Below are 16,141 nucleotides of genomic sequence, written 5' to 3' on the forward strand. Positions count from 1 at the left end.
TAGAGTGATATGTAGTTTTAATCGAGTTATTTGCTCATTTCCGCATCGCAGAGCAGGCGGATGAGAGGACTTCAACTCCCAGAATCCTCTGCGGCACATATAAATAAAGCCTCGTGATGCAATGGTGCTCTTTTTGTTTGGGTTCAGTGCTTCTCAGCTGCTGGGCTTGGGCTATGAAGGCAGATAAAAATGTGACGAATTTGACTGTTGATATGCAAGTGGTAAAGTCGTATCTTTGTCGTAAGGGACGTTTCATCTGTCTAAATTTCAAATTCCCCTGAACTCATTTTTAGAGGACTGCACGCGAGTTCATCATGAATGTAAGTTGGACGCGTTGTGTCTGGTAATATAAGTTCATTGAATTAAATACGCATGTAAATTATAGTCAGCTATAGCATTGCACTTCAAAATAATGTTTTTGACTTTTTAATTAAAGTTGTTTAGTTAATATCGTTGTTTTTGTATTTTATGCTGTCATTTACATATAATTGAATGCATCTGTTAACCAAAACCGTGTTAGTTGGTAAAACATTATTGCAGTTTACTCTATGGACATGATTATTTCATTTTAATATACCAAGAGGTGTTTAATATTAATTGTTACATAAAATGATAGTTCCTTCAAAATATGGAAATTACATGTATCCCTACTGTTAGGGACTGACAGCCTCATTCACACAAATTGCATATTTTTTAAATGTAAAGGTAACTGGGGTTGTTTTACTTTTTTCTTAAGTTCACCAAGCCACAGCATTTTACAAAGCAAATAAAAGATGTATTCATGCAAGAGCTTTCACAGCTGCTCCGAGATAACACTGGGAATTTCTTGATAAGGCACAAATGTATCAAAAGCCACTTGTCTCCGTTTGGCCAATGCAAAACAATCAAGAGAACAGAAGATATGCTGTACAGGACACAATGTCTTGAGTACTCGGTGGAATTCTCCAGTGCTTGGAATGGATTGGATGGAATTCTCAAATTTTGCTTCTGAGGACAGGACAGCAGATTTACTCATGATTATAGCAGGTTGAGGAATGTTGTTGATCTCTAGAGGGTAACAGGGACCTCCTTGTCTACTTCTGTTTGATATGTACTTCTTGCAGCACACTTATTATTTTGTTGTCTTAATGTGTCTGTCATCAAGGAGGTGCTGTTAACCGTAATGTGACTGTCACGAGTGTAAAGGGCCAGGCTTCCTCTCCTACACTTTTATTATGTTTCTTAACAACTGCAGAAGTTCTGAGAAAAGCCAAGACCACAAATTCTGATATCATTCCATTCTGATGCCTATCTAGTTCTAAGATATTGTGTCTTGAAACTGACAGAAGTTGAGTCACTAGTGTAATTTAAAGGGATAGTTCACCCAAAAAGGAAAATTCTGTCATTAATTATTCACCCTCATGTTGTTCCAAATCTGTAAGACTTTCGTTTATCTTCGGAACACAAATGAAGATTTTTTTTTAATGAAATCTGAGAGCTTTCTGTCCCTCCACTGACAGTCCATGCAACTACCACTTTGATGCTTCAAAAAGAGTTCATAAAGAGATCGTAAAACTAATCCATATGAAATTGAGCGGTTTAGTTCAGATTTTCTGAAGAGACTCACTTTATATCAGGGGTGGGGAACGTTGATCCCGGAGGGCCATTGTCCTGCAGAGTTTAGCTCCAACCCTGAAAAAAACATTCGGCTGCCTGCAACTTCAGTAATCCTGAAGACATTGATTAGCTTCAGGTGTGTTTGATTAGGGTTGGAGCTAAACTCTGCAGGACAATGGCCCTCCAGGATCAACGTTCCCCACCCCTGCTTTATATGATGAATATATTTAATTTAGGCTTCTATTCACATATAAACATTCATCAATGCACACGTCAGTTGTGGTAAACGGAAGCTCAAAAATGTTCGCTTGACGTGCGAGAACCAACGAGGTTCATTCTTGTGTCACGCAGCACGTTTGAGCTTCCACCAGAACCAATGAGGTTCATTCTCCTGTTACGCAGCACTTTTGAGCTTCTGCAAGAACCAATGAGGTTCTTTCTCCTGTTACGCAACACTTTTGAGCTTCTGCAAGAACCAATGAGGTTCATTCTCGTGTTACGCAGCATGTTTGAGCTTCCACCAGAACCAATGAGGTTCATTCTCCTGTTACGCAGCACTTTTAAGCTTCTGCAAGAACCAATGAGGTTCATTCTCCTGTTACGCAACACTTTTGAGCTTCTGCAAGAACCAATGATGTTCATTCTCGTGTTACGCAGCACTTTTAAGCTTCTGCAAGAACCAATGAGGTTCATTCTCCTGTTACGCAGCACGTTTGAGCTTCAGCAAGAACCAATGAGGTTCATTCTCCTGTTACGCAGCACGTTTGAGCTTCTGCAAGAACCAATGAGGTTCATTCTCCTGTTACGCAACACTTTTGAGCTTCTGCAAGAACCAATGAGGTTCATTCTCGTGTTACGCAGCACTTTTAAGCTTCTGCAAGAACCAATGAGGTTCATTCTCCTGTTACGCAGCACGTTTGAGCTTCTGCAAGAACCAATGAGGTTCATTCTCCTGTTACGCAACACTTTTGAGCTTCTGCAAGAACCAATGAGGTTCATTCTCGTGTTACGCAGCATGTTTGAGCTTCCACCAGAACCAATGAGGTTCATTCTCGTGTTACGCAGCACTTTTAAGCTTCTGCAAGAACCAATGAGGTTCATTCTCCTGTTACGCAGCACGTTTGAGCTTCTGCAAGAACCAATGAGGTTCATTCTCCTGTTACGCAACACTTTTGAGCTTCTGCAAGAACCAATGAGGTTCATTCTCGTGTTACGCAGCACGTTTGAGCTTCTGCAAGAACCAATGAGGTTCATTCTCCTGTTACGCAACACTTTTGAGCTTCCACCAGAACCAATGAGGTTCATTCTCGTGTTACGCAGCACTTTTAAGCTTCTGCAAGAACCAATGAGGTTCATTCTCCTGTTACGCAGCACGTTTGAGCTTCCACCAGAACCAATGAGGTTCATTCTCCTGTTACGCAACACTTTTGAGCTTCTGCAAGAACCAATGAGGTTCATTCTCGTGTTACGCAGCACTTTTGAGCTTCTGCAAGAACCAATGAGGTTCATTCTCCTGTTACGCAACACTTTTGAGCTTCTGCAAGAACCAATGATGTTCATTCTCGTGTTACGCAGCACTTTTAAGCTTCTGCAAGAACCAATGAGGTTCATTCTCCTGTTACGCAGCACGTTTGAGCTTCTGCAAGAACCAATGAGGTTCATTCTCCTGTTACGCAACACTTTTGAGCTTCTGCAAGAACCAATGAGGTTCATTCTCATGTTACGCAGCACTTTTAAGCTTCTGCAAGAACCAATGAGGTTCATTCTCCTGTTACGCAGCACGTTTGAGCTTCTGCAAGAACCAATGAGGTTCATTCTCCTGTTACGCAACACTTTTGAGCTTCTGCAAGAACCAATGAGGTTCATTCTCGTGTTACGCAGCATGCTTGAGCTTCCACCAGAACCAATGAGGTTCATTCTCGTGTTACGCAGCACTTTTAAGCTTCTGCAAGAACCAATGAGGTTCATTCTCCTGTTACGCAACACTTTTGAGCTTCTGCAAGAACCAATGAGGTTCATTCTCGTGTTACGCAGCACTTTTAAGCTTCTGCAAGAACCAATGAGGTTCATTCTCCTGTTACGCAGCACGTTTGAGCTTCTGCAAGAACCAATGAGGTTCATTCTCCTGTTACGCAACACTTTTGAGCTTCTGCAAGAACCAATGAGGTTCATTCTCGTGTTACGCAGCACTTTTGAGCTTCTGCAAGAACCAATGAGGTTCATTCTCCTGTTACGCAGCACGTTTGAGCTTCCACCAGAACCAATGAGGTTCATTCTCCTGTTACGCAACACTTTTGAGCTTCTGCAAGAACCAATGAGGTTCATTCTCGTGTTACGCAGCACTTTTGAGCTTCTGCAAGAACCAATGAGGTTCATTCTCCTGTTACGCAGCACTTTTGAGCTTCTGCAAGAACCAATGAGGTTCATTCTCCTGTTACGCAGCACTTTTGAGCTTCAGCAAGAACCAATGAGGTTTGTTCTCATGCGTCAAGCAGGTTCGGTTGAGCTTCTGTTTATGTTCGCTGATCAATGTTTATATTTGAATAAAAGCTTAAATGAAATCTGTTCATCATATAAAGCGATACAGTCTCTTCAGAAAAATTGGACTGAACCCCTCAATTCATATGGATTCATTTTATGATCTCTATGAACTTTTTGAAGCGTCACAATGGTAGTTGCGTGGACTGTCAGTGGAGGGACAGAAAGCTCTCAGATTTAATCGAAAAGATCTTCATTTGTGTTCCGAAGATGAACAAAAGTCTTACGGGTTTGGCACAACATGAAGACGAGTAATTAATGACAGAATTTTGATGCCCTTTAAGCTTGATGGCATTGAATTCTTGTGATGTGGATAATTTTAGTAGTAAACAAGACATCATAGACTTGCAGGATTATATCACCTGTTTTGACAAGGCAATGGAAGCGTTATTAACTTCTGTTTATAGACTCTTCTCTTCCCACGGGATGGGTTGAAAGTCAGCCCTCAATGGAAACATGCCACTAATTACTAGCCTTGCTTATTATGTCTTTGTCTTACGCCTTTTACAGATGCACTTTGAAGGATCCAGCAACGTCACGCTGTTGTTTGATTTCTGGGACGTGCGTGGGCCTGCAGGTACAGGGGATTTACAAACAAGACCCAACATGATCATACAAACGAAATGCATACATTTACAGACTGACAGTTTATATCCCACAAACCAATTCATCTTGATTTTCTTCTACCAGTTGGATTGAAATGTTGTTTAACTTGCTTTCTTGTACATGTTTCTACACATTACACATTATCTACACTCATTTACTTCAGTGTTATTTTAGTGTTAATTATTTACAGTTATAGAATTTGGTAAAATTTGAATTTGCTTTTATTTTTCTATTTTCATTTAAGTTTTAGTAATTTTATGTGCCTTTTTTGTATATTTTCTTTCTATCAAGCTTTGATTTTATTTTTAGCTATTGTAGGACTTTTTTACATTGGTTTTATATTATGACACTAGATTTAAATCTCAAAACAAATCAGGATGGATGTGTGTGATTTCCCTACAGCACTTGGCCTTATGCCTATAACCAAATCACAATACAACAGCACAACATTGCTGGTGTGAATCATGAGACAAAACAATGGCACTGACATTTTATCAGTGCAAGTTGCTTTAATTTAAAACAGCTCAAACATGCACTTTAGTCTGGGACTAGCCTAAGCCTTGTCTGTGAAACCGGGGGATAAACATTTAATTGTATTTTAAAGATGCTCTTTGACTGGTGGACCATTCAGTTTAAGTCAAGTTTTCACCTTTATTTATATAGCGCTTTTTACAATATAGATTGTTTCAAAGCAGCTTTACAGTGATAACAAGAAAACTTTTTTTTTTTTAGTTTGTTGAGAAAGTCGGACCAGAGAGTTTGAAGTAGACTTAATAGCTTTAAGTCCGACATTTTTAAGTTTGAAGTAGTTTTATAATTGAAGTTTGAAGGTTTTAAGTTTTAGTTAAGTAGAAGTTTTAAAAGGCAGAATACAATTTGAACATCAGGCTCTTTTGTTGTAGAAATCCTCCATCTTCATAGACAAGAGTGTGTAGTGTAGAGTGTACAGTAAATGTTCTGTAATCGCGTGTGTGTTCAGTCATGCTGTGAGAATCCCATAAACAACATGTTCCTGATTTGGTTTGTTCTGTATCAGTTTCACTTCATAGGAAGGAGGCAAACAGATAACTTGTAATCATGATATTATACATCAGGGCTGTTACGATTTTTTTAAAAATGTTTTTGAAAAACAGCAATATTGTGAAATAGTGTAACAATGTGATGGCAAAGATGAATTTTCCAGTCTTCAGTGTCACATGATCCTTCAGAAATCATTCTAATATGAAACATTTCTGCTTATTTTCAATGTTGAACATTCACTACTTCTCTCTCTCTACAGGGATGGTGCTGTCGGTCTTCGTGGTTCTACTGCTCACGGTGATGTACGAGTTTCTGAAAGTGTGGAAGATCAATGTCGGAAAACAGCGCTCTCCCGTTACGCATCCACCCGCTCCGGTGTCATTCCCTTCTGAACAGTCGTGTTTCGCCCCTGTCATGAAGTGTGGAGGGGGAAGCTCTGCTCTGTCCAGCAGCCCCTCTGAGATCTCATTATCTCCCACCGAGACTATCAACGCTGCTGACACCACCGCGAAGAAGAGGTGACGCTCGCAGCAAACTCACAATACACAACCGGGAAACTTTTAGCACTGTAACTCTTATTGAATATCTGCTGTTTGTCTCTTTCAGCTGGCTTCTGCACTGCCTCCAGACCGCCATACACATCCTGCAGGTGACGCTAGGCTACATGCTAATGCTCTGCGTCATGTCCTACAACGTGTGGATCTTCCTGGGGGTCATCATGGGATCCGTCTTGGGCTACTTTCTGGCTTTTCCTCTTCTGAATCACATTTGAGAAGAGATGAAAACATAAAATGTTCATCTTAATTCACTGAGGACTCTAGATGAAGAGCAACGGGAAACCTGTTAGATTTTCTGATGCCAGGTTTGTGAGCTCACGATCAATGAGAAGACGTGCAGGAGGTGTTGAGATGTGTAGATTGAACAAGGATGATTCTCATAATTTTGAAGGTTGGAATTTAAAGATGCATGAAATCTTATTTAACTTCAGTCTGGCTTGTCAAGTGTTTAGAGGTTTGATTTTAAACCTCATTGGAAACATTTTATCTTGCGTTAAGAACGGTGTTAAACGCATGGGATTTCACATGTGACCCGTTTGAGAGCGGTGATGTGCCTCTGACCGGTTTTAAACTTTCTACGATTACTGATGTAATTAATAAGCAAATTTTCTGTTACACAAATGAATGTTTAAATTCTGTTCTGTGAGATTTGCTTCAATGTAGCTGTTGGTTTTCTGTTATTTTGGGAAATCACACTAGTTTTAAACCTTGTGATGTGTAAGATAAACTTCCTGCATGAGCCAAGATCAGGCGTTCTTGTGTCATGCTGGAAATTATTGCTGAATGGGGAACAAATCCATTGGTTGAAAAGAGAAATGCAAACCATGTGGCCTTAGTTAATGTTCACCAGCAATACAGGACACTGAAACTGATTGACAGACTGAGAGCAGAAACTGGAGACCTACAATCCTCACCGCAATGATTTCAACTCACTATTAATAATGTTCCTCCAGCTGTTTTTTTTTCCTCCAATTTTTTATTATTTTTAAATGAAATTTGTGTTTTACTGAACAATGTATTAAAGTGTTTGATAAATCTACACCTTGTCTAAATTCTTTGTCTATAGAAATAAGGAAAACAGCAAGTTGCAGCACAGTTTTGAATTTAGGATTTAGCCTGGCTTTAAAACAAAAAAAAACTAGGGCTGTGCAACCATTAATCATGATTAATCGCATGCAAAATAAAAGTTTGTTTGTATATGTTTAAACAATTTATATTATATATGTGATATATTAACAAATTTTACATGTTTACATATTTAACAAATATATACATGCATGTGTGTGTATTTATATATACAAAATAATTATACAGTACACACACATATGTAAACAAACTTTTATTTTGGATGCGATTAAAGGGGGGGGGGGGGGGGTGAAATGCTCATTTTCACTCAATCTCCTGTTAATCTTGAGTACCTATAGAGTAGTATTTCATCCTTCATATCTCCAAAACGTCTTTAGTTTTATTATATTTATAAGTTAAAGATTGGCTGTACCGAGTCTTTCCGGAAAAAACCGAGCGGCTGGGGGCGGGCCGTGTGGGCGGTGTGCTATAGCTGTGCTAACTGATCTAACAACAACACAGAGACATTTGAAGTAGTTTACTCACCGTGACTGCTCGATCCTTAAGCATTAGACGATCTGCAAATAAGTCGATCTGGGCTTTGTTTATAAAACAATCATCGTCGAAATGCAGGGAACAAAGAGTCGTGCACAACCTCCGTTGATGCTTCGAAAAAACAAACTCCATCCACTATTCCCTTAACGCTGGGTTCTTTGGGAATCTGTGCAGGGTTGTCTTGCCCTGCCAACCAAAAACCCACTTCTTTGGTGACATTGACTTCCCTAAAGCCGAGCAGAGCGCTTTGAGGTAACGTACTGCTTTCGCTCTCTTCTCTCTCTGGTCTGCGAGTGCGCGCGCGGCCGCGGAGAAGTGCCCTTAGGACCCATATAAGGAAATTCCGCCCTATCTTACGTAAGACAGAGCCATACTCGAAAAAAACTTTCCGAAACTTGTGACAAACCGGAAGGAGTATTTTTGGAACAAAAATACTCCTTCAAACGTACAACTTAACTTTTGAAACTTTGTCCATGTTTAGCATGGGAATCCAACTCTTTAACAGTGTAAAAAACTCAGTATGCATGAAACAGCAATTCACCCCCCCCCTCGTTGCACAGCCCTAAAAAGAACAATTTATTTTTAGATTATAATGTTATGTATTACATAAATTATTTTCATAATAGAGCGTGGAGCATTTTAATTAGCTCAAAATGAAATTTGAAATAGAAGACTTTTGTAATAATGTAAAAGTTTCACGTTTCAACTATTTCCTTGCTAAAAGTATTAATTTTCACACACACACAAAAAAAAACTGACCAAACTTTTGAATGGTAGTGTACATTATATGATAAATCAATGCTCACAACAATTACCGCATTTCAAAATAATAGTGATTTATTTATCCACTTCTTTATCCAAGGAATGGAAGGTGTAGGAAACATCACAATTTCACACTTTTAAAATAAATAACAGAAGATAACTAGTGAAATATTTGTGTGGTGCTAAAACGTTGCTTCGTTTAGATAAACGCACAGAAAACATTAAAACATAAATATATCAAGTAAAGAATGATTAACCATTTTGTGATTCCAGTAAAAACAAGAAAATCCCACAGAGTAGACCTTTGCCCAGCCATCCCGTATGACATCCCATTACAGAATTCCTCACATACATGCATTTCAACAACTGCACCAGAGGGTTCCACTACTTCCAGAAGATATTTCAAGGTTGTAAATGACTAAAATGTTATATCATAGTTCAGTAGCTTTGTGGAAACTATCGAGGGAAAAACCCTGGTGAACTAAACCTAAGATGTGAACTGACTTAGTGTTTTATTCTAAACCTACTTCAATCCTTTAAAATGAATCCTTTGCAATGACTTCAATCCATTGACACGGAGCTCAGTAATGGTGTTTCCGTCCTCCATAACATCCGTAAACAGGTTGAGGATGTGCTGGACTATGAATTTGGGTCACAGCATGGGCATGCCTCAATGTTAATAAACCTTTGAACTGGTTCTAAACCACAAAGTAATCACTAGAAGCATTAAAAAGCAAGCTTTAATTTATTTGAATTCATTTGCATAGTTATTGCATAAGTGCTTAAATTATGCCGCATTATTACATTTATTAGTGTTTGAATATATTCCACAGTTAAAAAAAACAAAAACTTTGCCAGTCTAATTTGCCATATCACTCAGCTGTACATTATGAGTACAGTCGGGTGAAGTCTACATTTGCATTAGTTGCACTGATGTCAAGAGGTGAGCGTATGCTGGTTTACGTCACCCGCGACCAAACCACAGTCTAAGTGAGCACAGAAACAGGAAATTGAACTGTTGGAGATAATGACGGTCAGTTTTTTTGAAACCTCTGCCACATAATAATTTGTGTGGGAGTCATGAGTTACATAAAACATTAAAAAAAAAAAAAAAATTAAGGCACACTAGGCCATAAATCTGTGTATATGAGAATATTCAATATATATATACACACATATATCTCATAGATAAACATCCCCAAAATGTCTAAATTAAGAAAGCAAGATTAGAAAATAAAAACTAATTTAAAATAAAACTAAATAAAATAAACGCCAACTAGGCTGAAATATCAAGTGTTGCTGATGAAAAACAAGCAAACACTTTCAGTTTATAAAAAAAAAATGTTTTCATGTAAATCTCACTCAAAGCAAGCCTCTATCAGCTGTGGTTTCAATTTCCGGGTTCTTTTCTGAACTTTTGACATCTAAATCAATGCAAGTTTTCACTCCCTCCACCAGAGTTAACATCACCAGCTCTGTGTCAACCACCTCGTCATCTGTGATTGGCTGCGGCTCTGCTTCTTCTACATTCTCATTGGCTGGAGACTGAAACCCACTGTCATCATGGCGATGAGGGCTAGAGTTGGTAGAGGTTTGAGCGAATTCCCCATCAGAGTCAACGGCGCCTTCGCTCAGGTGATCGCTGGGGTCTTCCTGGATGGCGATCTCGATCTGATGAATGGCGCTCTCGATGGCGGACACACGCTGCTGCTCTTCCAAAGTCTGTTCACTGCTCGTTGTATCTAATTTTGTGTCAACTTTTTCTGGCGACTCTCTTGGCACGGTCTCAATTACTGAGGTGATGTGCTTCACCTCATCACCCTCTTCCAAAGGAAACATCCCGTTGGTCAACTGAGAGTCATCTTTTTCGCCAGGGTTCACAAATTCCAGCACAGGGTTTATGAGGTCTCGGATCTGATTGATGCTGTCCGGAGAAGCTGGTCCTTTCTCGATGGGCACGTGCTCCACTGGGCTCAAAGACTTTGCTGTTGCAAGATCTTGTTCCACCTGCCCTTCGTTCTCCTCTGGGATGCCGTCCACTCCCGGTACTTCCTGGCAGGACTCATAAAGAAAAGGCATGCCGTCCAGTTGGATCATGGAGACTATTTGTTTGCGTTTCCTGTTGGCCATTTCGCCTCCTTGCCTCTCCCCTTTTACTCCTTCGAATTGGCCAGCCCAGTCGATGGTGTTCTCTCCCAGCAGGTGCAGGTTGAGGTCACTGTTGGTCAGTACCATGCTGTCTCTGTATAGGTTGTGCCTTCGCTGGACCGCAGCTTCCTTCACAGCTGCAAAATTAAAAGGAATAAATGAAAAGACATTAAAACTATTTTTAAGCAGTAAGGTACAGAAGTTGTGCTATATCGTGTACTCATTAATACTAACACTTACTATTATATCCATTTATAAAAATAAAAATAAACCTTGCAACATGTACTGTGCTGGACTAACTGGGACTACTCACAAGACTTGCATATTGTTGCCCTATTGCTCTCCTCATTTGTAAGTCGCTTTGGATAAAAGCGTCTGCTAAATGATTAAATGTAAATATTAGGGGTGTAACGGCACATGTATTCATCCCGAACCATCATGGTACGGACGTCACGGATTGGTGCGTACAATTAGACGACGAATACAGTCAGTCACAGGCGATCCACACTCCAATGCGCACGCGGTAATGCAACGCTGTTTGCTAACCACCACAACAGGAAAAAGAGCAGAAGAGATGATCTAAGCACCAACCAAAAACAAGAGTTCAGATGGCACACAAGAGCTTCGGCGGGTTTCGATTAATTTTTGTGACGAGCTCCACTAACTTCACGGAAAAGAAACCAGGATGGCAGAAAGCGGCATTCTTTATTTTACAAAAGCACAATGTTTCATGGACACAAATAAAAATACCCTTTCGAAAGATGTATTACTCTTATCTGTGTGACCATAAATGACGGAGTATTTTAAGTTGTTCTGTTGTTATAATGAGACAAAATCATTTGGCATTGTGCCAATTTGTGTCTGGAAGTCTCACTACTAGAGTCCAGTGATGCAAATATGCGTCTTGAAAATGGGAAGCCTCAGGTGCCTCCTTGTGGAAAGGTGAAGTAGGCTCTTTTTCTTTTCGCTCCTCTTTCTGTGATTTCTTGAAAAAGCGTAATATTGAACTTAATTCTCAAACGCAATTAACTTATTTTTCATTATTCTATTTATTTTGCAATTTTATAACACAACAGATGCTTTTCAGTTTTGTAGCTGATTGTGACCAAATACCTTGTTTTTTACAAGCCCTACAAAAAAAAAAAAAAAAAAAAAAGACCAATGCAAGAGTGCATTCTGTTTACTGCTTAATACACTAAAGGAGGCTGTACTGTTCCAACTACCTCAGGGGGGACTAAATGCCGCTAGATGGAGCAAACTGTACTATGGTCTTTTAAAAATATATGAAAAGAAATCTAGCATCTGGGATTTGTTGCTTTTTCCTGTTGTACCGAACAGTGACCTCAAAACCGAGGTACGTACTGAATCGTGACTTCTGTGTACCGTTACACCCCTAGCAAATATTGTCAGGGCTGAAGGGGCTGCGGACACTCACCCATCATGATGTCCTTGGAGACTGACTGCAGGACCAATTCCTCAAAAATGTTCTCTACTAGGATGAATCTAGAAAAGTCCTCAAAGATGAGCTCCTTGAACTTGGGCAATTCCTAGAAGTCATAGGAAGAAAAGAAATAAAAAAACATGAATATTTCACATAAAATCAGCAAACATGTCTTGGTGTGCTTTATATGGAAAAAAAATACTATTTATCAATTAATTGAAATTCTAAATGATTAGGCTATTATCTATAAAACCTATAGATCAACAATCAACTAATTTTATGGAATAATAATAATAACCTGGTTACAAATACTACTGCTAGTAGTAGTAGTAGTAGTAGTAACAATATAAATTAATAAATTATAGTAAAAAAAATAAAATAAAATAATAAATTACTGATGATAATAATAAAAAATTAATACATTAATACATATGTGTCCCCACATTTTTAATATCTGAAAAGAAATATTATATTTCTTTTCTAGTGACGTTTTTTACATGAGCCCATATTAACATCTGACTCTATGTGGGCTAATGGCCACTAAGAAATATAAAAAGCTGGAATAGCAGGACAAAAAAAAAACTTTGTTCTTACAAAGGGATGTGTAGCATAAAAATGTATTAAAAATCACTGTACCGACCGTCGAACAGGACGGGGAGAGCTGTTTCAGCATGTATGGTATGATGATTTGAAGCAAAGCCTCTCTGAAGAACTTCTTCCTCACTGTGCTGCTGTCATAGTCATATTTCTGCGGGTCATGAACAAACAGAATTAAAATGAAGCAAAAAGTCTAATAACAGCAAGAATCCAGGAGCTGTGCAAACAAAAACCCGTTTCAGCTTTAGAGAGTTGGACCAGTGGACTTACTTTGAGTACTCGGTCCTGACAGCGCTGGACTGTCTTGCAGAGGTCCTCCCCGCTGTTGCCCTCGAGACTCTGATGGACCAACTGCTCAAATGTGTGCACTGCATCATCCATTTGCTGCATCCACAAATAGAGGAATTTTAGGAAGGAGGGGTGACAGATTGTCATCAACTTTGGTGGTTTATTTGTAAAATTATATAATTCTCATGTACAATGACTACATTTGGAATAACAACATACATGCAGCAGAAACAGCAAAAGTACCAAGTATACCCAATATTTGGCCATGGTATACTATATACCAAGATTGGATTGGGATAGAGGGAAGGACGGATTGGGATGGAACATTGTAAGATCATACTAACATTGATCATACCAAAGAAATATGCTGTTTTATCATATACCTATTTGATTTATTGTATACTTTAATTTGAATGTCAGTAAAGTCTCAATTGCCAATACACCTGCAATAACAGATATTACCTCAGGGTGGAGCTCATCAACAATAAACTGCATCTTAAATTTCTCTTGAAAATCCACAAACCATTTTTCTAATAGATTCTTGCTTTTGGCCTCATTGCTAAATAAATGTGGACACTTGCTTTTTTATTTTGTTGCTTGGCACAAAAAAAAAATGAATGCAGGCTATAGAATGATTAATAGAAAATCAATTTCAAGTGCCAGTGCCAAGTACTGCAAAACTTCAAGAAGTTTTAGATATTCAAATGGAATATTTAGAAATGACAAGAACAGTGTGGGTCTAAGGAAAGAGACCTGTCTCATGAGGATCTGAGCTCTCTGGATGAACACAGAAGGGCTGGACACGTCACACCTCTGCTGGAGGCCTTCCAGGTTCAACGTCTCCATCTTCTCATAGCAACTCTGCATCTTCACCGGATGGAAGGCCAACATTGAGATCTTGTCCATATGCTAGGAATGAGCATAGAGAGATTTGGGGGTTAACTAATCCTTAAAATGCATAGGCTAATGATGTAAATCAATGTCTTGACTCACCTCTCCCAGTTTCTCCCTGCTGCCATCGTTCATTGAGTTCTTGCTGATCTCCACCAGCTCACGGAACAGGATGTCCCTCACTTCTGAGAATCCTCTGCTTGTGGGCTCCATGAGGGCCTCTAGGATGGAGTGGATGTAGGGCTGAACCTTGCTCCTCACTAGCTGTTCAACACGGGGTGACACCGATGCTTTAAGAAAAAGATTAGACAGATATTAGCACACTTGAACTTCCATTAAGAGGTAAAAAACACATGAAACAAATTTCATGTGTGCATATTAAATTTGTGCGCTTTAGTTTAATAAGCTTTAAATTTGCATGTGAAATATTCGGTGCACATGTGAAATTCACGTGCTTGTTTGAGAGACACACTGACCTACAAGGGACTTTTATGCTTAATTATGTTATGTCTCACTTCTCAAATGATGTACCAAAACAAAGAACACCATAGAAAAAGCTCAATTATAAAAGCTTAAGACTGATCACAATGACTCTAGGCCACATAAAGGGTCCTGGTATCTGTGAACAGGTGATTGTGGGAAAGCACCTGTCCTGAAATGTCAAAACAACCTCTATTATTCAGTAAGAATAAAGGTGGCACCACAAACACACAGATGACTGTGTGTAAAATCATACAGATTATGAGAAACTCAAAAACATGCTGTCGAGATCATTTTGCTTATGTTATTTGAAATGTGCTACGGGTGTTTTCGGTGGACCACAGTCCCAGCCACAAATGACAAGAAAAACGTAGTCCTTGAGTCTTGCCAAACCTACATTATGGCTGGATGGTCAGGGCTTTTTTAGGTTATAGTTGTACTAAGCTGCGTGAAACTGAATTCCAATGAAAGAGGGATCATATGGAAGAATTTGAGACTTTCACGCTTGAATGTTCAAAAACACATTCATTTTCACATATTTTACATTATTGCAGCACATGGCCGGATCTTGGCATAGGCATGGACATTAGTCTTGCCCACCCAATCCGAATTTAGACAAAGATAGCGTTAAACTGAAGTCGGTTTGTGCATTGATTAAAAGCAATCTGAGGCAGGCTGCATGTTGAGAAGTTTTATGAAGGGCAACCAACTTGACATCTGAGCTTTGGGGGGCAGACAGAGCCAGTCGCTTTAATCAATCACCATTTTACTAAGAAGCCCCTCCTTCCGAAAAGTGCAATATGCTCTGATTGGTTGGCTAGACCAGTGTTGTGATCAGTGTTGGGGAAAGTTACTTTTAAAAGTAATGCATTACAATATTGCGTTACTCCCCAAAAAAGTAACGAATTGCGTTACTTGCATTACTTTTCATAAAAAGTAACTGTTACATTTTACTTTTTCACACCAAAAGTGAAATGAATAAGCCTCAGGCTGAAGGAAATGCATATTTACACCTGTACAGTAGAGGCCGCCGCTCAAACAAACCTTTCAGCTGTACTGCCATTCTGGATTAAAGAACAGGAGAAGGAAGTTCAACACTCTTATTTCTAAATCTAAAGTCATTTTTGCTTATTAGTATGGTTGAATTAGATCATTAAAGGTCAGCAGCAAAGACATTGGTTAATAAAGTGAATTAAATACATAAAGTATATTTGTGTAATTTAATATAGTTATTTATAAAAGTTTAGCATAACATTTTGGTTTTTATTCATTTTGAGGAATACTGAATGTTTTCGTGCAAGTGAGATGAGTAAATGCATGTTCACATTTAGTCTAGAACTAAAATAACCATCATGTTTACACAGCGCACACACCTCCTAAATTTATTTCTCTCAACATGGGGACAGGAGAGCTGTCAGTCAATAAATGTGAAAAAGTAACTAGCGTTACTTATTTAAAAAAGTGACTTAGAAATTTTGTTGTAAATTGAAAAAGTAATGCGTTACTTTACTAGTTACTTGAAAAAGTAACGTGTGTGTGTGTGTGTGTGTGTGTGTGTGTGTGTGTGTGTGTGTGTGTGTGTGTGTGTGTGTGTGTG

At 38.9% G+C, this 16,141-nt stretch overlaps 2 protein-coding genes across 2 annotated transcripts in view; one reads left to right on the top strand and one right to left on the bottom strand.

Moving 5' to 3' along the window:
• Nucleotides 1-90: 90 nt before the first annotated feature.
• On the top strand, nucleotides 91-7,356 carry slc31a2 (solute carrier family 31 member 2). The gene is made up of 4 exons (XM_079846492.1): nucleotides 91-320; nucleotides 4,645-4,711; nucleotides 6,020-6,278; nucleotides 6,367-7,356. The coding sequence occupies exons 1-4, from the start codon at nucleotides 315-317 to the stop codon at nucleotides 6,530-6,532; spliced, it is 498 nt and encodes a 165-aa protein (XP_079702618.1). The 5' UTR covers nucleotides 91-314; the 3' UTR covers nucleotides 6,533-7,356.
• A 1,684-nt stretch (nucleotides 7,357-9,040) lies between these two features.
• Nucleotides 9,041-16,141, bottom strand: part of niban2a (niban apoptosis regulator 2a) — a 28,602-nt gene continuing 21,501 nt past the window's right edge. Inside the window, exons 9-14 of the mRNA XM_079846493.1 lie at nucleotides 14,167-14,354; nucleotides 13,927-14,082; nucleotides 13,156-13,269; nucleotides 12,929-13,036; nucleotides 12,283-12,394; nucleotides 9,041-10,984 (exon numbers count right to left, since the gene is read on the bottom strand). Coding sequence (XP_079702619.1) covers nucleotides 10,062-10,984; nucleotides 12,283-12,394; nucleotides 12,929-13,036; nucleotides 13,156-13,269; nucleotides 13,927-14,082; nucleotides 14,167-14,354 — 1,601 coding nt within the window. The 3' untranslated portion in view covers nucleotides 9,041-10,061. The remainder of the gene's footprint in view (nucleotides 10,985-12,282; nucleotides 12,395-12,928; nucleotides 13,037-13,155; nucleotides 13,270-13,926; nucleotides 14,083-14,166; nucleotides 14,355-16,141) is intronic.

The sequence above is a fragment of the Squalius cephalus genome (assembly GCF_949319135.1).
Source record: "Squalius cephalus genome assembly, chromosome: 17".
Taxonomy (NCBI): Eukaryota; Metazoa; Chordata; class Actinopteri; order Cypriniformes; family Leuciscidae; genus Squalius; species Squalius cephalus.